At 40.7% G+C, this 20,150-nt stretch overlaps 1 protein-coding gene across 6 annotated transcripts in view; it reads left to right on the top strand.

Moving 5' to 3' along the window:
- Window positions 1–20,150, top strand: part of SSBP3 (single stranded DNA binding protein 3) — a 166,048-nt gene that overhangs the window by 100,147 nt on the left and 45,751 nt on the right. For all 6 annotated transcript variants that reach the window (XM_083510122.1, XM_083510126.1, XM_083510125.1 and 3 more), the window contains exon 5: window positions 19,023–19,112. In XM_083510122.1, the coding sequence (XP_083366248.1) occupies window positions 19,023–19,112 (90 nt within the window). The remainder of the gene's footprint in view (window positions 1–19,022; window positions 19,113–20,150) is intronic.

The raw sequence follows: 20,150 nt of genomic DNA, 5'->3' as shown, positions 1-20,150 counted from the left end.
GAAAACTGGGCAGAGATATTATCAATCTGACCCAGCCATCTCTGCTGGGGATGGTCTGTAGTAGTGTGTACCCTCAGGATATGTTTCTTGGACAAAAGCATCCTCTGGTATTTTTGAAGAGCCAGTTGGATATTAGTCATTGCTGAGACAAATTTATGCTGATGAATACAAACACCCTTATCAGATATTTTGGACACTGTTGTCCTTCTCCCTGCTTACCTCTGCTGTACTATTGCAGGTTACTTTTAAATGTTCCATTTGCCTTATGTTGACTCTTTTAACTATTATACCACACTGGCTCTTTGCAGTAGCACCTAGTTTTTGCCTGGCATGTTATTTAATAGACTGCTCTTCTTCCGTATTATTTGACAATAAGGTCAGTGCTGAGCTTCCTTTGGAACATTAAAATCTGTCCCAGACATGAAGCACATGGCGGTGGGGTGGGGTGAGACAAAAGCCTACCAAACTTTGCTTGTCCAACCGGTCTGTGAGGTTGAGCAGAGAGACCCCAAGGGCCAAGAATTATGCTTGTGATTCAAGTGGGAATATATACCCATACTTTATGAGGTTAACTTCAATTTTCAGCACAGTGACCCATTAAGCTGCTTTGCTTTGTGCCACTTGTAACGGGGGAAAGAAGCAGTGGGGATGGCAGTTTGTGATTATCCTGACAGGGGGATTGAATGAAAGGGACGTGAGTGCTGAAATAAGCACTATTTGCCCCTTACTGTTCAAATAGGAGATTGAACGAAAGACCCTTGAGCGGAGCATTTTGAGCTAAAGGTGCAAATTCACAGACTGTCTTATCTAAACTGCTAAAGTACTTACTCTGTAAGCTTGTCAGCGTGTACAAAATAGTAGGAGGTTAAACAGTCAAGAGGCATGCTACCGCTTACACCTTCCTAGTTGTGTCAAGTCTTCTCTGGTGCGCATCAGCGACTTGCGTTCCCTTTTGGCCAACATTTCTTTCATAAAATGAATTGCTGTTGTCACTGCTATTTGTCTCTTAGTTTGGGACAAAAGTGCCCATAATACTGCAGGCCAAGCTAGTTCCCCCAATAAAACATACTTCCAAAAATGACCTCAAGGTAACCGAGTCCAGGCCCCCACATCCAACCCATGCAGCAATCTCCTGCAGATAAAAATTCTGATATCCAGACTGCTGTGTACCACAGAGAGATGGCAGAACTGGCGTATGTTTGCAGATGTATAAGCCACTTCACAACCAACAGCTACTGAAATGGTGTACAATAAAGGCGCACTTGCTACAGCTTTCATCAGGAGTGTTGCTTGTTTTTCTCCTGGTCTTGCCTCTTTCTGTACCTGTGGGTACTAAAAGAGAGACTTCAAAGCGCTATTGTTTTTAAGAGAGCAAGAAGAACATACCTTTAAAGAAGAGTGGAAAACATTTATTGAATATATGGAAAATAATTGTATACAGCTGAAAATGCTGGCAGCACTAAGATAAATTCAACAGAGTAAACTTTTTTTGATGGATGTAAAAGTGGAAAACTGATTTGAATGTTTATAGTAAAATATGCAGGGATGTATGATATGTAAAACGAACCATGGAAGGAGAAGAAGGGAAGTCATTGGATATTTTAAAGTTTGTAAAATGTTTATTTGGAAATGGAAAATGGAAACTTTAATTTAAAAATTCATTTTAAAAAAAGAGAGAAAGTACTGTTTAAGAGCTGCTTAGCAGGTCCTGCCAAATGCGCACAGATTTATTGCATGACAGGGTTTGCCTTAAATGGGTGGACCAAGCCAGATGCCTCCTCATTTCCATTGCAGCCTGTTTTGCAAAAAGACTTGCATCTGATGCAGAATTGTTTTTCACACTGTAAGATGAGAAGAAATGCCAGTCGGTGTTGAGGGCGAAGAGAGGAGGTACAGGAAAATTTCCTTTGGCCAGGTTAAGGATTTGAACTATAGGGTATCCATTATCAAGTGCGTGCTTTCCCCTCAAACCGATTTAAATGGGCTGCCTTACGGGTTGATACCTAATGTAGCTGTCTGCATTTCTTCACTCACAAATATTGTGACTGACAGCAAACCACCCCAGCTGCAGGGCGGAGGTCAAGGGTTAAATGAGTGTAGAGACTGAGCTGCTCTCCCCTGCCCCAACCAAGAAGTTATTCCAGAACAGAACCGAAGCTGAAGAAAGCTCTCACATAGCTGCTTGGAATACATTGATTAATCCACAGCTTTTGTTTTTAGTCACATTCTCTTGGAAGCATGTTTGGGGAGGGGGGTGGTTGCATGAGTGAAACAAGTTCTTAATAACACATGTGTGGTTCTAGACTTGAATTCAGACCTGTTGGTAATAAGAGGCTTCATAGGTAAGGAGAACCTTGTTAATACCTGATTCAGTTAATGTGGTTAAGGTTGCATTTAAGACATAGCAGAAACCGTTCAGGTTGTGCTAGGTACAGGTCTGTAAATGCTTACCTTTCAATAAACAGGTCACTGACCTGGGGAGCTGGCCTAAAAGGTCACAATTGGCAAATGTAGAGTTACATGTCTGGTACCTTAAAAAAATATATCAAGCAGTTTCAGGTATCTTGAAACTGTTAGGCCTAGGTAGCCTCTGTTTAGTCTTCCCAGACTGCTTTACTGATGGCTTAGAGTTACCACTATTACCTAGAAGTATTATGTAGCTCAATAAAAAGATGCATGTAGTGAATTTACTTTCATTAAGTGGCTTATTGCCTGGCAAAATACTGCTGTTGCTTGTTTCAGACTGGACAAGAGGTAATGAAACTGAAGACTCCAGTAAATTATCAAAATAACAAGCAGGCATCTTTCAGTGACTCTTTTTTAAATAGAGGGACAGTTAATCAATCTGCTACTAGAAGCCTTTAATCCTGTAAATATATCTGGGATAGTTTTTGCCAAACAGACCAATTATTTACTTATTAATGCTGCTCAGAAATGTAAGACAGCTCAAGCCATTATTTGTGGGTTGATTAAATGTGACTTGGTACCATAGGATTACAACTAGCGTTGCCAGGTACTGTAGACCCAAACCTTGACTGGATTTTCTGCCTTTTACATTTCATAGTAACAAAGATGGCATGAAATTTAAACTGCACAGATTAACCCTGAGCATGTGAAAGTTTAATTACAGTGCTTCAGTAAATTGAATCAATCCTTGTACCTTTTGGGAAAGTAGCACAATAATGAACTCCACTTTACAGGTGGATAGAGGTGAAGTGATATGACAAAGGTTTTGTCACATGCTGCAGAACCAGAAATGAAATTTTCTGTATTCTGTATTTCTACCAGTACCCGTAATAGGCTTTGCATTGCACAAGTATTCTCTTCTGCTTTATTATGGATGCTGTATTCGTTGTTGGATGGCATGAAAAGCCTTCCTTTAAAAAACTTCCTTATTGACTGCCAATTTGTTCTTTTAACCATTATGTTGTAGGTTGGGGCACATTTTCCAAACAGTAATATTGTTATTATAAGGGCTATATGTTTGTTTTTAGCCTCGGACCACGGATGTAAAATTATTGGGCCATGGATTTAACCCTGCTGTTTACTTTTTGGCGGTTAGTTGTCAGGTGGGCATCCTAGTCTGTCTAAAGTACAGTGGTACCTCGGGTTAAGAACTTAATTCGTTCCAGAGGTCCGTTCTTAACCTGAAACTGTTCTTAACCTGAAGCACCACTTTAGCTAATGGGGCCTCCTCCTGCTGCCGCTGCGCCGCCGCCACGTGATTTCTGTTCTCATCCTGAAGCAAAGTTCTTAACCCAAGGTACTATTTCTGGGTTAGCGGAGTCTGTAACCTGAAGTGTATGTAACCTGAAGCGTATGTAACCCAAGGTACCACTGTAATTGTTACTTTCCATAAGCGCTCTGACCATGTTTCTGTACACCGCATTTCCTCTTTGAAAAGCAAGTGTAGAAACTGTGTCACTGCAGTGCATAACTCTTGCTTGCCTGGTCCTATTTGTTACTTTCAGTCATATAATCCAAATGCTGAATATATATTTTTTAACTCAAGCTAACCCAGAAGAGTAAACACAGTTCAGATAACTGTCAGGTTTCTTCCTGCTTTCCTGCGTATCACTGACTCCAATCATTGCACCTAGGCTAAGTTTATTGAAGGTACCAGGGAGGTTCCACATCTGTAGCCAAGATCAGAATGTGGCTTGAACAACCTTTCTTCCTGGAGGTGATACATGAGGAGGCACACGAATTGGATCTGATCTCAGGTTGAGCAAAGCAGGTAGTTAGGAGATAAAACTCCCCCCCCCAACCGTAAGCTGAGCACATTTTCTTAAAGAAAGCACTGGCATTCCAACACAAGCTCTTCCGTGCTATAGTTTTAAAAAGTCTGTTCTCACAGTATGACTGTATAATTCTTGCTTGGTCCCTGAGAACTTATAAAATATGGTTGGGCTGACATATGAAAAGGATGATATTTAAATACCGATCATTTTCACAGATGGGGCTTAAAGCTTTATGCATCGGATTAGACCTCTTTTTTGACCTCTTGGTGGCTTTTGATACCATTGACCACTGTTTCCTTCTGGTGTGGCTCAGGGAGGTGGGGGTTGGGGACACTGTATTGCAGTGGCTCTGCTCCTACCTCCAGAGTAATTTCCAGAAAGTAGTTATGGGAGGGGGCACTGTTCAGTGCAAAGGGAGCTTTCCTATGGTGTCATGCAGAGTTCCATCTTGTACCCCATGCTATTAACATCTATATGTTGAGAGCTGCCATCAGGAGTCTTTGAGTGCAGGGTCACCAATATGTGGATGACACCCATCTCAATCAGAAGAGGTGGTTGAGGTGCTAGACAGGTGTTTGGAGGCAGAGATAGGCTTGATGTCAGCCAACAAATTGAAACTGAATCCTGGAAAGACTGGCGTTTTATATGTTCAGGTCCAGGAGGTGGGAAGACAGCCTGTTCTGAATGTAGCTTGGGGGTACTCCTGGATCTAACATTGTTACTTGAGGCACCTCTTATTCCAGATTGGAATAATAATAATAATAATAATAATGATGATGATGATGATGATGGTCATGTAGGGCCCCAAACTGCTTCAGGCAAAAAATGTCTAAGTTGATTCTGCTCACAGCGTGTATAAAAATATTGCTTTCTCATGGACTGGTACACATTATAATTAGATTTGGAAGTTACTTTCTGCTCATATTTTTATAAATTATACAATGGATGAAGGAAATTTGTTTTTTTTACCTGCTTCTCAGCATAATTAAGGATACAAATTCGTGGTAATCCTGTGGATGCCCACCTCTTATTTGTTACATTTTCAATTCTTTCTGCAGCAGTATTGTTCTTTGCAGGGCTAACACAGCCACAAGGCCATCTTACTGCTTTCTTGTTACGCTGTTGAGAGGCTTGAAGAAAAGCTCGTTTTCTTTTGCCTGCTGGCTTAATATATTGTATTGTGCTTAGGTTGTAAGATCTTTGCAGTCCCATTTTGTTTGTCTGTATAACACCTAGCACAACATTGCAGTTTAATTATTCGGTCTATGTATTAGTACCCTTCACTAAAAAAGGGTGGTGTCCAATTTAAAAACAAATGCAATTAAACAATGAAAAAAAATCACTGAGACCTCATCAAAACCCAGGAAAGCTATAAAAAATATGCTTAAATACATAAATACATAAATGTTGCTCCAGGCAACGTTTCTGGTGCCATCGCCAAGATGACACACTCACTTCAGTAACCATTCACCTAAATTTTGGGTGGTTGTGTGTGGAGATTGGGGGTCTTACCTGAAGAAAAAATTGAGTTAAACCAAGTCATCTGAAAGCAATTGAAACTAATTATGGCTGCCAGAATCTGTATCCCCAGAACTTTCTAAAACAGTGATGTCCAAACCTGGCCCTCCAGCTGTTTTGGGACTACAATCCCCATCATCCCTGACCACTGGTCCTGTTAGCTAGGGATGATGGGAATTGTAGTCCCAAAACAGCTGGAGGCTGAGTATGGCCATCACATCTCTAAAAGAAGGTGCCTCTATAAACAACCATGGATAGGAAGTCTCTGCCAAGACTTGGAGCGTCCAGTCAGTGTAGGGTCCCAGCAAGCTCTGCAGAAAGCAAAGGAGAGCAAGTGGACCACAGCAACAAAATGCCAGGAGGAAAGGGCCAGAGACTTGTAAACTCGGTGTATCATTTTCTCCTTCCACAAAGGTGTTTAGTTGTGCCTTTTGATAGTAGTGGGATCTTCTGATAGTAGAATTGCTGGCAAAATATGAGCCAGCGGTGCAGCAGGCTAATATTAGTGTGATTTTTCTACACACTGTTAATGGGGGGGGGGGAGAGACTATATTATGAAAATTTCAGGGTGAGGTGGGGGGGAGGAGGCAGCTCGCTATCTGGCCTCTGACGAGTCACTATTCCTAACATACCTTACAAAGTTGTTACAAGGATTAAATTAAACGTGCCATTGTAAAGCAACCCGAACTCTAGAAATGATAGATAAGCTGCAGGTGAACAATTTCTAGAGAACTGAGCTTTCAGTTTTCATATGATCCATCCAAATCCTCCCTTCTATTCAAGTGAGGCAGGGACAGAGCTTATATTCAGTCGGTGGTTCTGTATGTCAGAGCTCCTCCTCTTCTTCCTTGGATTAAAATCACAGAACTATTAGCTTGCCGCTGAAATGCAGGGCACCGAAATCCTCCCATTTCATAATAGTTTAAAGGCTAGATGGGCCTTGTTTAATTCCCTCCCCTGCCCTCCCCCAAGCCTGGCTGGTTTCCAGAGAGTAGGGCTTCTGTGTAAGCACAGGCAAATTGTTTTCATAGCTAATCTGGAGTTGGAGAGTGAACTGCTGTTTGTCTTCCACGGAGCAGGCCCCAGTCTGCCTATGTGTAAATCACACCAGGAGTGAGGTGCGAGATAAAAGAACAGAATAACCATTCCTGTGGAGATTACATCACTGCCTTCTGGTGGAATGACACACTCCAGATACTCTACCAAAACATTGTCAGGACTGGGTGAGGATGGTTGTGTTGTACCTCCGGAAGTTTTTAAGAGAATGTTTAGCATGAGGGCACCTCCGTCTCTGCACCGCACGCCCCCCCCCCCCGGCCTTTTAAGCAGCCAACATTTAATTCAAACCAGAGAGCCATAGAAATTCCTGTTTTGTGGAGGTTATTACAAATGGCAGGCTGGGGGAAGTATAATTTGTGTTCCACTTGTATGGCTCTTGACTAATTATTTCTGAGGCCAGCGGAAGAATCAAGTGGTAGAGTCCTAAGCTGGTACGAGGGGACTGTACCGCTTCAGACCGCAGGTGCCGGAAGCTGCTCTGAGTGCATCTTAGAAAAACAAACAAACAGACAAATCCCAGCAAGTCGACAAAGGCAGGGCTGGACTAAAATCCTTCTGTATGATGTGCTAGGTTTTTTTGTTTTTGCTTGTAGGAAAGCGTGTTTTTAATGCAGTGGAGTGTTCAAAAGTGGTATTGCCCCACCTGCAGCCTGAAGTGGTACCGTCCATAGCACTGCCTCAAAGTAACACCTTGTTTTGTCACGTGTGTAAACTACGCCTGAGTGCAAGCAGTATGAGGTTTGAGAAATCCAATGGTGGTCCAAGTACGAGTTCTTGGAACTGGAGTCTAGCATCAGTGTTGCAGCCTCACATGGAAACCTCTGAAAAGTTTCTTTTTTCCCCTGCAGCAGCACCCTCTGCAATAAATGTAATGTTGAAAACCTTGCAGTGTTCTTCCATTCTAATTGCATGCAGTATCTTAAGCCACTGCTGTCTTAGACCTGCAGTGCTGACATGCAAGTGCTTTGTTTTGTGCTTTGACTCTCTGACCTTACTTTATTTAAATGGATTTTACTGTTGTTTTGAAACTTACTCATAACCCCACCTGTCTATAGCTGGTGTGTAGTAGTTTAGGAGCCTGAACTATGAACTGGGGAATTCCCCATTTTAAATCTTGCTTCATTAAAGGCCTTTAGGCCAGTGACTTCCTCTCAGCCCCTTCTCCATGCTTGCCTCCCTCCAAAATCTGCAATGTGGGGTTTATAATACTGACCAACCTTACAGGCTTGTTACAAAGATTAATGGAAAGCACTTTCAATGCTCTTTAAAACAGTCGTCTTCAACCTTCTCATACCCAGCACCCACCTTTAACCCAAGCATGCATTTGGGGACCCATTTCTTCATCTTTTACCAGATATTTGCATGGCAGCAGTGCTCCTGTTGTGACCCACCTCAAATCAGTCCATGACCCCACTTGTGGGTCCCGACCCACCAGTTGAAGACCAGTGCTCTAAAATGTTATGCAAATTGCTGTTGCTTTTAGTCTTTAATGAACAAAAATAAATAAAAAGAGGCTGCAGTGCAGCCCTTGGGGTGGAATGAATTGTCCATCTGTGTAAAGCTGTATATGAATATCCTAAATTAAAAGGTTGGGTGGGACCTCAGCTCTCATCTAGTGCAACCTCTTGCCAATGCAGGCAACCTACTACTACAAAATCCCTGGCTGGTGGCAACACGCAACCTCTGCTTGAAAACCTTTAACTTTCCCAGACGGTTTCTTCCACTGTTGTACAACTCATGCCATCACAAAGTTCTTCCTAATGTTCAGTCTAAATTCCTTTTCTTGTAATTTGAACCCTTTGGCTCTGGTCCTACCCTCCAGAGCAACACACAATTAATTTGGTCTATCTATCTGACAGCCTTTCAGATATCTGACGATGACTGTTAACATCTCTTCTCCAAGTTAAACATACCCATCTCCTTCCACTTTTCCTCAAATGACATGATCTTCCTTGTTACCATCTTTATCACTTTCTTCTGTCTGCAGTCCATTTTGTCCATACCCATCTTAAACCTTGCAGCCCAGAAGTATGACCAAAGCAGAATAGAGTAGACACTACCAATACTCCAGACATTACTCTGGACATTCTACTTCTGGTGACACAACCTAGCATTCTATTCTACTCTTTCTACTCAGATGAAAAACTTTATATTAATCCCTGTTTAAAAATCATTTTGTTAATTTTGGGCCAGTTTTCCATCTTGCTGCGATCATCTTGGATCCAGATTCTGCTTCTGAAAGTATTAGTTGCTCAATTGGGTGATGTCTGCAGATCTTCATGAGCATCTCCTCCACTTCTTTGTCCAAGTTGATTATAAATACCTTCACTTTGCATTAGATCAAAATCAGCACAAGATTCCTACTATAACTATCTTATAGGTTGAGGGCACAAAAAGAAAGCTGTGTAATGGGTTCATAGTCTGGACTCTGCATCTAATTACAAAGGCTTCAGATTTACTAGTGTCAGAATGCAGACAGAGTTGTGTTTTGTGTTTCTCAGCCAGAGAATGCCCAGGTTGCTCTGACTGGGTCTTGAATTAGGAGGAGCCCTGCTCTTAATAAATGAGGCTCTTTAGCCTGCTGCATGTAACCACTGTCTGCAGTCTTCATGATGAATTAGTCAGCTGTGAAAGCACCACAGAAATGGAATCATTTTTTTCTTTTCTTTTTTAGTATGCATGTCTGAAATCTGGTTTTGTGGTCCTTTCACATCAAACCATCTTCAGCTGTTGTGGAATCCTTTTGACTTTGTTTCCAGCTTTGGATCATTTAACAGAAGAAAACGATCACTTCTTTGGATGGCTATGGGCTCTTGCGACAGCTCATGATGCCTTTTGCATGCAGCTGAAGGTTAGAGTTGGGTAGCTGAGTAGATTCCATCATGTTGGAGTCAAACAGTGGCGCATCTTTCCTCTCCTCCACTTAACTCCCTTTGCCCCCATAACTTTTTTAAAAAATCTCTGTGTGGGATTCCTACAGATTATTTAAGCATCCAGTTCCTCGCTGTGTTGTTTTGTTCAATTTCTTTTGCATTCTGACCTACATCATTCTTTATTTGCAAAGCTATACTTGCAGGCAGCAGTAATAAATCAATTAATGACTCTGATGAATCATTTAATGGCTGACAAAATAACACTAAAGCCAACAGCTTGGATCTCTGTAGCAGTACCAGAAGACGCTGGTTGACTCAGGGCTGGGAGACGAAACAGCGACTGTTAGCTCAATTAGCACAATTAGTGTGCGATTTAAAGGCTTAGACGGCATCTGCTGGAGTGTACCGAGCCGGTGTGTTGACTGCATGTCTAAGTTTGGAAGCAGAACTCATCCATCCAGATTTTCATCATTTTCTGTGCTGGTTCATTTTTAAAATATAATTAATGAATGTCAGAAACTGCCCCATAATTTACTTTGCATTTACAGCTAAGTAGAAATTCTGAACCTTGTCTCCCATCCTGCAGAAATCTGTCAGACCTCCCACAAATGCAGATGTTAAGCTCTGCCCCAAAGTAATGATGTTTCCCAGAAGTCTTGTAACTCCACCAGGTGCACCAAATGGCTCAAGCCGTTGCAATCGCTGCTGAACATTTTTTCGGGGCACGTTGTTTTTAATAATGAGATCATTTATTGGGCACAGTTAACCCTCTTTACAGGAGCTTTGCCTCCTCCCCCACCCCCATTTTAAAAATCATATTCTGTTACAAAAATATTCATATTATATCACAGTAGTATGAATTTTGGGGCCTGACATTTGGCAGACCATGTGGCATGGTAGTACTGAGCCTGTTCAGGCCTTTACTCTAGAGATTTAGCAAAGAAGTATCCTCAAGGGTCTTGCACTGTCTTCTTATGAGCTAAATTGTTAGAATAATGCCTGGATATCCCTGCTACAGGCATGTTGAAGAGCATTCAGGGTGAAGAGCATTCTCTCCAGCCTGTGAAGTGCAGGATGGCTTGGTGGTGCAAGTTCATTTAGAGAATTGGCAAAGAACTTTCAAAGTAACAAGTTCAATAACATCTCATGCAATCTCATAATGATCATAGAATCATAGAGTTGGACTAGACCACAAGGGCCATCGAGTCCAACCCCCTGCCAAGCAGGAAACACCATCAGAGCACTCCTGACATATGGTTGTCAAGCCTCTGCTTAGAGACCTCCAAAGAAGGAAACTCCACCACACTCCTTGGCAGCAAATTCCACTGTCGAACAGCTCTTACTGTCAGGAAGTTCTTCCTAATGTTTAGGTGGAATCTTCTTTCTTGTAGTTTGGATCCATTGCTCTGATGGATCCAAATGGATTTGAGCTGATCAAGCAGCTTAAAAGACTTGCTAAGCTTACTGCAACTGTTTACCTGCTAGTCCCCATCATAACCTGTGATTTGCATACAGTAATACTATAGCCAGACCTGATGTCTACTCCTAGTTAAGGAATTATATTATGTAAGGAGAGAAAAATGTGTGGAAAGGATATAAGTTGGCTGCTACTTTACTACCGTTATAAAATATAACATGTATACAGTATAACTCTTCCAACCCATTATTGCGACACTGTTCTTGGCATCACTTCTCTTAGATGTGACCCAACTCCCTCCCTTCCAAGCTTTAAACAAGGACTCCGCTAGATTGGCAAAGAAAAAGCAATTTATACGTGTTGTACATGCGATATAACATTGTGCCACCAGGCGCTGCTGTGGAGTCTTGTTTTTCTCTACCTGTTTTCCCTGCTTAAATTTGCAATGCATTTAACTGAAACGCTTCTTTGATGTGATCCAGCTAAAATCTTCTCTACTGGCTTGAGCTTTTTTTCATCCCCTTGCTCTCATCCTTCCGCCTTTGTTCACTACATTCTGCATAATTTATTTAATAAAACACATTGCTCTTTCACTTTTCTGACCTCAGATCACTTAGCTAGTTAACTGTTTGTTACCTCTTTCTAGGATTTTCTCTGCCTTGGACATTTATCCCCATTCTCCACCTTTGCAGCCTCTAGTATGAAGGGTGTCAGACAAAAGTCAAGAATTGCCTAAGCAGGTTCTTTTTTGATTCTGGCCCTATTTCTAAGAAGGCTTTTCAACCCTGTCCCTCCTATACAGCATCCTGGTTGCTGTGTGAACCTTACGAAGGGAAGTTGTCTACTTATATCATGATAAGGTGACCAGTGGAATGAAGCATGACTTCTTTCCCCCTAGTTATCTTATGACATTAGGATAAAGACTGTTTCTTTCGGAAACATGTCACAATCCCAAATCTTAGTGCAGCACTTTGTACATAGGAATCATCCTCACAGGATCTGTTGCTGGTGTGTTTTAATTTATTTATTAAATTTATATACTGCCTTTTGTCAGAAAACCACAGGGCGGTTTGCAACATAAAACATAAACAGGCAATATATGTCAATGTGGGAGATTTCAAGGGGTCAAAAAAAGGATGTACTGTGCTATATTAGAAGCAAAAAAACTTGTTTTGATTAATTGGAAGAGCCGCAAAAAAATTTCATTGAGCACATGGGTTGATAATATGGACAGATTAGCTACATACGAACGAATTGCATGTCAATGCAAAATAAGAATGGATAAATATGAAGAAATCTGGAACAAATATTTAAGTGATAAGGTGGATAGTGGTGGGAAGTAGGGGGAGGAGAGAGAGGTGGAAAAATATTGTTTAAAAAGGTGTAGTCGTAGGTATATCAGTGTATTCAAATCTGAACTGTCAAATTGTGTTGTTGTTGTTATTATGGTTTTTGTTGTATGTGTCTTTTGCAGCTGATGTTTGTATCGAAAAAACGATTAAACAAATTTAAAAAACAGGCGGTATATGTCAGAGGATATTATCTATCCAATACAAAAATTAACACAGTTACATAAATGTGGTTATAATACACGTGTGTGTGTGTGTGTGTGTGAGAGAGAGAGAGAGAGAGAGAGAGAGAGAGAGCGATTCTCACAACATAAATTACTACCTACTTATCTCATGTACAACTGTGAAACAGTGTACATATCTAGCAGCAAAAGCCTGAAAATAAGGGTGAAGAAAATAAGCAGCAAGGTGTCTAAAGTACAAAAGCAGTGCACAAGAGTGCTATACAAAAGTAGCTCTTAATCCCCTCCCCTACAGAAAATGACAGACAGTTCCAGCTTTCACCTGGGAACTTTCAATTTCTCTCCCAGTCTCTCCCAGTGGGAGATCCTTCACTTACGCCCTCTGTTGGCCACTTTCAGGTGAGTGTAGTCTTGGCCCTCAGCTACATGCAGGAGTGATAATCCCTTGTGGTGTCTTCCCTTCAAAGTGACTGGCATTGGTTGCCTGCAGCATGCCCGGCTTCTCTCTCCTTATCCAGAAAAGCACTTTCAGGGTGGGTAGGATCCAGTTTGTCTGCTTCGATGCAGCCACCGCCGCCAATTAACACTGTCCTGTGCACCCAGTTGCTGGTGAGTTTTATGCAGGAGAGAAGCCTAATCCAGGGTAAATGGATGATTCCTTCAAGTAACATGGAACGGGAAAGTTCAGTGATCTTGTGAAGATCCATCCTTGCCATGTTAGATGTAACACAAACATGTGGTTGGTACCCACTGATACGAGTTTCTCCCTCACTTGCTACCTTGGCCTTCCTGACACTTTTCATCCAGAGCCCATAGATTTGGAGGTTTGCTCTTGCTATTGTAGATGAACTGCCATTTGGAGGACGGGGGTACCGGGGGGGGGGAAGAGGGAGGGAGAGAGAGAATGCCACACTCCATCCTTCTGAATAATGCATCAGGTCTCTTAGATGCGATTCTTGCTTTTGCATTCTGTTCAGGGCACTGGTGGGCCCTTTAATTATTAAGTCCCAACCAAGTGCCACAATGCGTATTGAATTGACATGTGTGTATCTTGGAAAAATAACTCCCACGATTTGATGGGAGGTATGCCTGTGCTAGCAGAAGAGGTTTTCATTGTACCCTGCATTCCAACTGGCAGCTGTGCAGGGCATTCCAGGCCAGCCAGGAAATGTAACAGATGCCTTGCTGCGTCTGCAATATGTCCAAGCCGAGAGGTTGTGCACACCACACAAAGGGACCATGATACCTGGCGATCCGTTTTCCATGGCTTGGCTGCATATCCGGGGTGCTTTTCATGCCATTGTAGATGAAGAACATTAACTGTAGATCTGTACATTTGACTTCTTCTTCTTCTTCTGCCCAGCAGTACGTTGAATACTATATTCTTTGCTAGTTTACACTGGCAAACTTTGCATTATAAATAGCACTGCTAAATACAGTGTGCAGGATTCTGTCCCCCACCCCCGATGTTTAGATGGTTTGTGGAACTCTAGAGTCTCTGAACTGCATTATTCTAAGCTGTTTTGGGGATCTATTTAACTCTGGGAGGCTCACCAGCAAGGGATTATAGTATGCTGGAAATCTCCTGAAACAATAAAATATTGGCTGGCAGCTTTATTGCGATGCCTGCTGTCTTTGGAAGAGCAGCACTTTGTGTGATAGAGAGCTTTTATTAAAAAAATGTAATTGAGTATACTGCAGTTTGGAGCTGGATCCTGGACATACTTTCATTAAGACCATTCATTCACTTTACAGAGAAGTTACACTATGTTTAGTGGCCTTAGAATAAAATTTCTGCTTGCTCTTTTAAGATGGCCTACAAAGGAATGAGAAATTATGCTTGTTTCCCTGTCTTTCCAACTTTATGATGTAAAAAGAGTGCCTGCTTTATTATTTTACTGTCCCCCAACTGGTTTACAACCTTCCCCCCTACCCTTCCCTTTTCTTAAAACACATACAAATATGCACACTTGGGATAATAATTTTTCTTGGCCATTAATTTAGTCTAGGAGTTTTTGCATGCATCCCTACCCCATCAGAAGATCACTTCTTCCAGGTGTTTCTGAAATCACCATTGATTTTTAAAACCCTTTCCCTTCTTGATCAGTATTCCTGTACTTTGTGCTTCTGATATTCCACTAGATTATTCACTATCCATTAGCATTCCAAAACCAGTAATACTTGAATTTATAATAAAGCTTTAAAAAACATATTTTCCCCCCTCTACTCCATCTCCCATCCCCAGCTGAAAGAACCTCCTGTATACCTGGTAAGGAAGAAGGAAAAAGGTGTACAGGAAATATATAGAAAGTCTTGCAGGTTTCCTTTAAATCAAGCTTACAGTTAATGGTTCAAAAGTGTCTTGTGTACAACTTGTCAGCAGTCCTTTGGGAGGAAAAATACTTTTGGGGACAGCAGAGATGGTTGTATTGGATTAGTATAGAAAGTGTCTATGGACTCAGCTACACAGCTGCAAATAAAACGTTTTAAGTGTGTTGTAAAGTGCAGTATACAAATGTGGCACTAGATGGCGACAGTGAGCTATGACAAATTCAATGTGTTTTTCAAAACTTTTTTTAAAAAGCATTTTCACAACATTTTTTATGTGTGTAGATTCCGCCTATCTTAGTATGGTGATTAGAATTGTTCTATTTGTAATACAAGGGCACCTATTCGGATCCCATTGTGCCACAATAAAGGCATCCCTTCTTTTCCTAGTAGCTTTTGGTGTGGAACTGAAAATGTAAAGGACAAACTTTTATGACACTTTGCTGCTACTCCATCCTGGCAGGATGAGGCAAAGGAGCTACAAATGACCCTGTTGAAAGGTTTTTTTTTTTTTTGTTTTAAGATTTTAAATAATGGATTTTTAAAAACAAATTTAAAAGCACAAGAAAAAATTAATAACTACACAATTGGAGAGATGAACCTGGACAAGCAAAAACAAGGATTCAATATTTCAAATAGTGCATAATTATTTGGTAAATATTAGTCAAGCTAAATTCAGGAGTGACCTCCCTGCATTTATTATACATGGATACCAGGGGTCAATACTATTGATTTAAACCATTCTTAGAAAATCTTATTTGGTGTGACAGTTTGCCCAAGATGAGATGTTCCCATATCTTTCTGTACCAAAATTTAACATTGAGTAGTTTTTGACTTTTGCAGTATGTAGCTATTTCTACTTTGGCAACTGTCGAAAGGTGATGAGTAGTTGATTGCATACTGCTTCTGCTTGGTGCCCTGGGAGGATATCCTGTAATGTTGCTCCAGGGTCCTATGATTGTCCGGCGAAGGTGTCTGCAACATCAAACACGTTTTATCCAAAAATGTAAACAGCCAAACATGACCACCATGTATTTGTGGTTTGTTACAGCTCTGCCAGCATTAGTTAGATATTAAACTGAAATGTTTGCACTACCTGGACAGGACTTTCAGTATACAAGCACATAAATGGTAAATGTGTGCACTTTAATGAATGTCAAATGTTATTTTTATTGACAAAAATACTGCACCTGTTGGACCTGGAATAACTGATACCAATACACCTTGAATCCCAGAATTTTGGTTCTAAGTTGTTGAAGAGAAAGAAAATGGCTATGCCTAATTATGTCTATAAAGCAGAATATGTCTCTTTCTAAGGAATAAAGACCTTCTGTCAATTACTTAGGGTGGTCAACAAATGCTGTAAGGAGAGGCTTTCTTTCAGACAAATGTTACTAGTGCATAAGAATTACTGATCTGGTGTGTAAGGACCATAGTAAAAAATGGAATCCCATACATTTTAATGGTTTTTGCATTCAGGCTTTCCATTTCTTCTACCCAGTGGAAGTCTGAACCATGTGATATATTGGAACTTTGCATCTCCTCCTGAGCTAAATTATTTTTCCTCTTGTGTGTATGTAAAAATCTCCCCTCACCCCTAACACAGAGACAGACAGACACAGACAGAGAAAGAATACAGGTGATGACCGATTAATTTCTGTCTGAAAGTCAGTAATGGTGCATTTTGAGGGAAGGATTCTTTATCCTCTTTTAGAGCAAAAAACTGGCAAACACCCAAGTTTGCACAAACATGGTTTAGCATATGAAGTTGAGCTGCAGCTGCCTGAGGAGGACGGGGAGTGCACAAGTCTGTGGCTCACTGTTGCTTATCCTCATAATGCGAAACCATTCTTAAATGCTTTGTGCAAGCACAAGAGTCATGAGCTAGGTAAGGGTGCACAAATCTGTGGTGTTTTTAACTCCATAGATGAAAAGCTGAAGCTGATTGGTGGCTTAGAAATGGCAAATAGGTTCCTATTTCCATAGTTATGCTGCTGTCGATTATGTAAAAATTACATTCTGTGCCCTCAACTACACTAGCTTTCGTTTCATGCCTTTTCCTTTATGCCTCAAATATCGTCTTGCTACTTGGCATCCTTTTCACTTTCAAAAATAGAAAGTGAAAGAGTCAATGCTAACAGTTGTGCTGACCATATACACAATATGGGTGATGGGTGATGATTCATCTTTGGTATAGACTTCACTTTGTTTAGTAAAAGTGGGGGGAGGGGACAAGCAAAACCAAACTTTTGCCGTTATTTTTGCTTTAACTAGGAAGCTGCTAGGCTTGTTCTTTACAAAATTACTTGGTTTGGTTAGTATAATTCCAGATATGATTAAGAAATTATATTGGGGTCTATTAATGGGCAAGCCTTTACCCCCAAATCCCATATAAACCTCATAAAATAGTGCCAAAGATCAAATGAGGACAATCTGGGGAATTAAAGTAAAGGTCAGAATTTGTGGGAGGAGAAGGAAACTTGAGTGCCAGAGTGTGGTGAAGTGGCTAGAATGTTGGCTTTGGATGTGGGAAACTTGGATTCATATTCCCTGCTCAGCTATGAAGCTTTCTGGGTGGCCTTGGGCATACCTCAGAACCTACCTTGTAGGGTGATTTTGAAGCAAAAACCCTGCCCTGTGCTGCTTTGGAAGGAAGGAAGAGGTATGAAGTTAACAATTATATGGCACCCATAGCTTGACACTAGAGAGACCACCATAAAGTACTGGTCCTATATAATATGGGATATAGTTTTACTGGAACAATGGACTTGCAAACTAAGTGTTTTGAAAGGCCAGAATAAGATAGATAAGTTTATTTCTGTTTGGTATGATTTTGTGGTTTATACAAATATTAAATAACATGGGCAGTGCCCATTGCCAGCGTACAAATGGATCTGGTTGATTTAAACCTTATTTATTCTCTCCACCCCCCCCCCATATTTTTTAACATTGTGAATGTTTTATTAAAAGTTTGATTTTATATATTGATCACCTGCCAATATACATATCTGGAAAACAATTTAAGTTATTTTGATTTGTATTTATTCTAAATCTGGATTGTTTATTTTTAAAATTGTGCTTCTGAATGGGAATACTTGCTGTTTGCATTGTCATACTGTACAATGAAAGCATATCTTAAATCTCCAATAAAAAATTAATTAATAAAAAACCAACACATAACACTTTTTTTTGCTTTGCTTGAAATATTCACTACAAAATCTCATATTTTATGAAGCAGAAATGAACATTTCCAGCTTCTGATACATTTAGATGAGATTGCGAATTGTGGGGGTTAGTATATTTTTCCAGAGCAGGAAATGTCTGCAGGGGCTTTTACTCACATTTGCTTGAGCATGAGCACATGAGAACATCAGCACAGGAGAGGCTAGGAACTGAGTGGACAGGACAGCTCACACTGGGACAGTGCGGATGGGACTTTCATATGTGCCCCAGTCCACAGATACACATTCACATGTTCAAGCAGACGTCTAGACACTTCTCATGATGTTGGCAACTGGCATTTACATTCATGAAGTTTTTAAATTATAACAAGAACAAGTGGGATGGCTGATAACTCATTATTTATTGGATGAATAACCATGTCTTACACTGAAGAAGACCCCAGATGTTGTAACAGAGGTATCAGATCGTGCTTGTGCACACCCTCTGCTCAAAACATAGGAGTTTGCCACCTCCTTTGACTGTGGGTACGCTTTGGGAATTTCAGTATGGTGGCTTAGCTTTGAAACCTGCTGCAGTTACTGCCATTAACAGCGCCTTAAAAGTGGTTTTTTGCACAAGTTTGCTTGATGACGGAACCAGACTCCCAGTTGCACATTAATCTGAATGGCAGCCATTGGCATTCTATTAGTCTTAATGGCACATTCTTACAATGCGAAGTGTTTGATTTCCTTTGGGTAGGCTTGATGATGATGGTATTGGTTATTGGTTATGTGCTAATTGATGGAGCTGTGAGATGTGTGTTGACTTCCTTTTCAGCTGACCTGAAATCAGTGCTGTTTATCTATATGTATATTTTTTTTTGTTTTGTACAGAGTGCAGCTGCAGCACCAAGTCCAGTACTTGGAAACATTCCTCCAAATGATGGAATGCCAGGGGGACCCATTCCTCCAGGTTTCTTTCAGGTAAGAATTGGCTCTCCTGACTTTTGTTGCTGTTTGCTGCGTGCATGAGCATGAATGGATTCTTAAGTAGTTTACAGATGCATCATAGTCTCAGAGACACTTTTTAAACAAAACTGCCAGAAGTACCCAATTAGCTGTAATATTCTGCTTGGTTTCCCTTAACCTTTGTTTTTGCAGTGTGTATGTGTTAGCTTTCTCTGGTCTGGAAAGCAAGATTCATTTTGTTTTGTTTTTTTACAATTCAGTATTTTCCAAATCTGCTTTAAAAAAAAATTATTTATTTGTTGGTCATGGTCATGACAAGCTTGTGTGTAATTCAAAACATTCAGGATTTGGATTCTTCTTCTTTTCCTTCTGGTTAACCACTTGATTTTTTCCAACTGCCATCACTGAAATCTTTTAACAAAACCAGCTTAAGCTCTCGCCACAGGCAGAAACCCATCCAGCCTGTCATGGCAATGAGAGAGAAAGCCAGTATCTCAATATCTGCCTGTTGGAGCTGAGTTCATTTCCCCTTGAAATTTCCCTTCTTTTAGCAAAGTTTCCCTTTAGCCTTATGTGATTTCCAAGTAATAGTTTTGTGAGCAACACCTAAGGTGAAGGACATTTATGGTTGAAACAAGAGAACGGGGTTTAACAGTGATTTTCAAGCACTCAGGATTTCTAACAGGTTTTAATTCTTCAAAATGCCTCCTCTCTGTGTTATGTTATGGCTGGGCAAATTGAGCTTCCTTCATGGGCCATGTTGGATACATTGGGGAGCTGCAGGATGCAGTTAATATAAGCCACACATTGATGGTGGTGGTTTTGTTGTTACACATAGGCACAGGATTTCCAGCACTTACATGATCTAAGTTTGCAACTGCTAATCCCCAATATTTGTAAACTTCTGGCAACTCATTAAAAATATTTTTAAAACAATAGAATTCATAAGATCTAATAAGTAGCAAGTTTAGTTTGTTGCCGTTTCATTTCTTGTAACCTGGCATATTGTGACTAGTATGTATACATTTTAATCTCTGTAACCATGAAGGATAG

This window comes from Podarcis liolepis (assembly GCF_965112155.1).
Source record: "Podarcis liolepis genome assembly, chromosome: 6".
Classification (NCBI taxonomy): domain Eukaryota; kingdom Metazoa; phylum Chordata; class Lepidosauria; order Squamata; family Lacertidae; genus Podarcis; species Podarcis liolepis.
Note: the sequence above shows the minus strand (reverse complement) of the source record. Positions and strands in the feature narration are given on the sequence as shown.